This window comes from Pyrus communis, chromosome 8 (genome assembly GCF_041283825.1).
Source record: "Pyrus communis isolate YQ-2024b chromosome 8, ASM4128382v1, whole genome shotgun sequence".
NCBI classification, from domain to species: Eukaryota; Viridiplantae; Streptophyta; class Magnoliopsida; order Rosales; family Rosaceae; genus Pyrus; species Pyrus communis.
In genome coordinates, this window is record NC_142572.1 from 21,114,056 (window position 1) to 21,118,000 (window position 3,945).

Below are 3,945 nucleotides of genomic sequence, written 5' to 3' on the forward strand. Positions count from 1 at the left end.
AAGAAAGTTATGAAAATACAAAGAAACTCTTACGGAGTTAAAATAGTGTTTGACTACAAACTTTGATTAGACCTATCTTTTGAAAAACCTAATGATATTTGACAATAGTAAAATACCAGTAGGATCTTTGGCAATATGGAAGGCTATGGTGGCTAACCAAGATGATGCAAATCACCTTCTGCCTGCGAAAAGAAACGATGAAAATATTTATACCGCAGCTCAGTAACAACTGTGAGCAAAGATTTGCCAATGGACCAGGAAAAGATTGTGACTATCTTCACCGCGATTGACTTCTCAGGCAACAATTTTTTACGGACAAATACATGTCGATATCGGAGAATTCAGATCATTATACATCCTCAACTTCTCCAACAATGATTTCATAGGTGAAACCCCATCATCATCTAGTAACTTTCGAAATCTCGAGTCTTTCGAATTTCGATCTCTCACTGAACAACATGAGAGGTTCCACCTGAAATTTCAGAACTCCATTTCCTTGAATTCTTGAACCTCTCAAGCAATCACTTGGTTCGCAAGATCCCAATCGGCACTCAGTTTCAACATCTCCAAAAATTTCCTTGGGGAGAAAAATACCCGGTGGAAAAACTTGTTAATTGGGGTGTTTGTGATGATTTTAAAACATCAGGGAGTGTTTGTGATATGTTAAAAACCTGAGCGGGTTTGTGAAAACACAAAATTTTTTAGGGGTGTATGTGTAATCAACCCATTTTTTCTGTAGTTTGAGTTTTCACATTACATAGTTTTTTTTATTTTTAAAGGGGATCAGCTAGTGACTTCACCACTGCAGTTCACCCTTTAGAAGGTTGGGAAGATTCACAAGAGGTATTTCAACTTCCTCCTAGCCACTATCGTGTGATTCACTATCGTCATGAATCAAACACATGACATGTCTTGTGAAATACGAGCCTGAAATCCGTCCCAGCCACTAGGGCACCCCGTAGTGATTTAATTAATTATGTAGTTTAGGTTGGTAATGTGGAATGGGATATGCAATGATAATGGATAGTGGGAGGAAAATGAGGGTGTTGCTTAATACATTGAATCGAGTTAATAATTTAGTCGATGGCAGTTCTTAATAAAAGAGAGGAAATGCGGGTGTGGTGGGGGATGGGGATGACAAATATCCCAACTAGAATGATGACTCCACCTGATCACAGACCTATATATGTATTTATATGATAATAATCATATGTTTAATTCGGATTTCAACTAGCAGAGACCAATTAGTAGAGTAACCTTAAATTTAATTAATTAATTAAACTATCTGGTGTCGGCATGCATGCATGGATTGTGGTTTAGTGCATCATACAAGGCAAGCTGGCGCTCTCCGTGATTAATGCGATGAATTAGACATTTTTGCTCAACCCTAACGTGAGGGTGATGCAAAACATGATTATTCCAATCCAGTAGAATTGCGGTAGAATTTCAAGTTAGATATGTTTTCTGGTCTTGGATTCAAAGCACGAAGTTGACAAAAACACGAATGGTTCTCTAGTTGAAAGTTTTGAGAGAACTTGTGTCATTTGACCGTCATCAGGAATTGCTGAAATGCCTTTAGTCTTTTCAAACTCAACAAATAATTAGTCCTCCTTTTCGAAACGTGGGATACCTCATACTTCAGCACAAACAAAAATTAATGATATATTGTATAATCATCATGTATGTATTGCCAACAACATAAACCTGCGAGCGGAATTGGAATTTGAATATACAAATCGGACAAATATAACACTTTTTAAGATTCAAAAAGCCTACAAGTAGGATTTGATTTGATTTGAACTTATTCTCACACATACAAGTAGAAATAAATACTTCTAAACTATAATATTAGTGGTAATATTTTACATATTTATACTTATGCCCTAGAGTACATACCTTCAACTGCCAATTTTCAAAATATGTGAATTAGTAACACTAAAGTATTTTGGCCCTAGAAAAACGGGGTGCATTGGATTCACCTTCAGTTCAACCAAAAAGCACAAATCAAGTAAATTTCGAGGGGAAACAACATTTCTTTCATTTTCATGCATGCAATTAAGTAACTTAACCCCAAAAACTGCCCGGATTCTAATTTCAAATGAAGCCCAAACAAGTTTTTGAAAACTTCGAGCTCATATTGGTCTTAGGTTGAAAATGGATATGGCACACTTAAGAGATCTAATCTCTTGTTGTTCTTCTAAAGCGATTAGCTGTTAACTAATTATTGGTTGTAGGTTCAAACCCTATCTCGGGGATTTGATTCAAAGTGGTCCCTGGTAGGTGGGGCAATGTAGCTCAAAATTCTCACATTTCCAGCATCATTACAAACTTATTCTCACTATTCAATTCCAAAGTTGAACAGTACAGATAAATCTTTTAAGTAAAAAACCTTAAACTACACTGAGGTGGGTTGATTGTCTGAATTCTCTTCTGATCAACCCCATTAATTTAACTTGTAGTTGTCCATTTCTTACCGTCTACTAAATTGTCAGTTCATGTCTGGTTTCTTGGTTTCCCTTAATTAATATTAAACTATGATTAATTTCCTTCCAACAAAGTTGACAACGTGGGACTCGATTATTCTTCATGCCCCATTTACAGTTTTGCAGACAGATTTAGGATCCAAGAAAAAAAAATGATCACACAAACAAAAACCTGAGAAACATAACCAAAATATCGATCATATATCAACAACACAGCGATCAACGACGAGCGAGCGAGTATTGAAACATATTGCTAGTCAGCTGGAAATCTCAAATTAACCAAGAAGATGAAATTGCATGGAAAGTAAATGCAGTTTTACCGAAAAAGCAGTCGTCTTTGTCCTTTTTTTTTGCAGCGTTTCTGTCCAAAGACGGAACATTTACAGACCCAAGAAAAACTAAACCCTAAACCAGACAACATAGAGCCACCGAAAGCAACTAACTTTTGTAACCTATAGCGATATATCTGTACCACAAACCCACCATAGAATCCGACCCGGAAAACAAATCGAGATGATCAGAAAGTCTAACCAAAAACCCAGAAAAGATAAAAAAGTGAAGGAAATTTAATCCTTTCTCTTTTTCTTCCGGGATGTGGGTTAAAATAGTAATTTTGTTACTTCGAAATCTCAAGCTCCGGCCAGGTAAAGCAATCCCCGTTGTCCTCAGCAATCCTTCCATCACCACCAGTCATAATCTGCCACGTGTTGTACCCGACAGAACCCCCAGAAACAGCTCCATTGTTGTTGTGGTTAATATTTGCAAAGTCACCTTCCTCGGGAAAAGCGAGCACGCCTCTGCCGCCGCCGTAGCCAAAAGTACCAACTTCGTCTAACCCTTGCCCGAGTCCCAACCCGTACCCGAATCCATACCCAAACCCGCCAAGCGCCAAGAACCCAGGTGCAGGTGGGCCCTGAGCACTCAACAGAGAAGTGAAGCCGCCGTTCCCGACAGCGCTCTCGTTCAAGTCCATCAGTTTTTCGTGATCCAACGCCGTCTCCGGCTTCGGTTCCACCGGCACGGAAATGGCTTTTGTGGGCGCGACGGAGCTGACCTCCTGTGTCAGTGAAGACGAGGAGGGCGAGCCCGAGGAGGAAGAGCAGGACGGGCGAGAACGCTTGGTGTTCTTGCGGGAGCCCCCGCCGACGGGGACATTTCGGAGGGTGCCACCATGGGTCCAGTAGCGGCGGCAGGACTTGCAGAAGTGGCGTGGCTGGGCGAGGTTGTAATTGTTGTAGTAGCAGAACTTGGTGTTGTCGGAATCGCAACGGGGGCAGTGAAGTGGCTCTGTCTGCTGCGGCGGTGGGTGACCCAGACTGTGCTGGACTCTCATCGTCGTCGACGGTTGCATTTGCGCGTCGGCGGAGTCAAACGGCATCGTCAGTATTGTCTTTTTGGAATAGGGCAATGGATATTATTTGAGCAAGGCTAAGAGAGTGGGGAGAAAGTCTTCGAAGAAGTG

The 3,945-nt window shown here is 40.6% G+C and overlaps 1 protein-coding gene across 1 annotated transcript; it reads right to left on the bottom strand.

Moving 5' to 3' along the window:
* Positions 1-2,776: 2,776 nt before the first annotated feature.
* On the bottom strand, positions 2,777-3,945 carry LOC137718733 (dof zinc finger protein DOF3.4-like). The gene has a single exon (XM_068458272.2). The coding sequence runs from the start codon at positions 3,859-3,861 to the stop codon at positions 3,100-3,102; it is 762 nt and encodes a 253-aa protein (XP_068314373.2). The 5' UTR covers positions 3,862-3,945; the 3' UTR covers positions 2,777-3,099.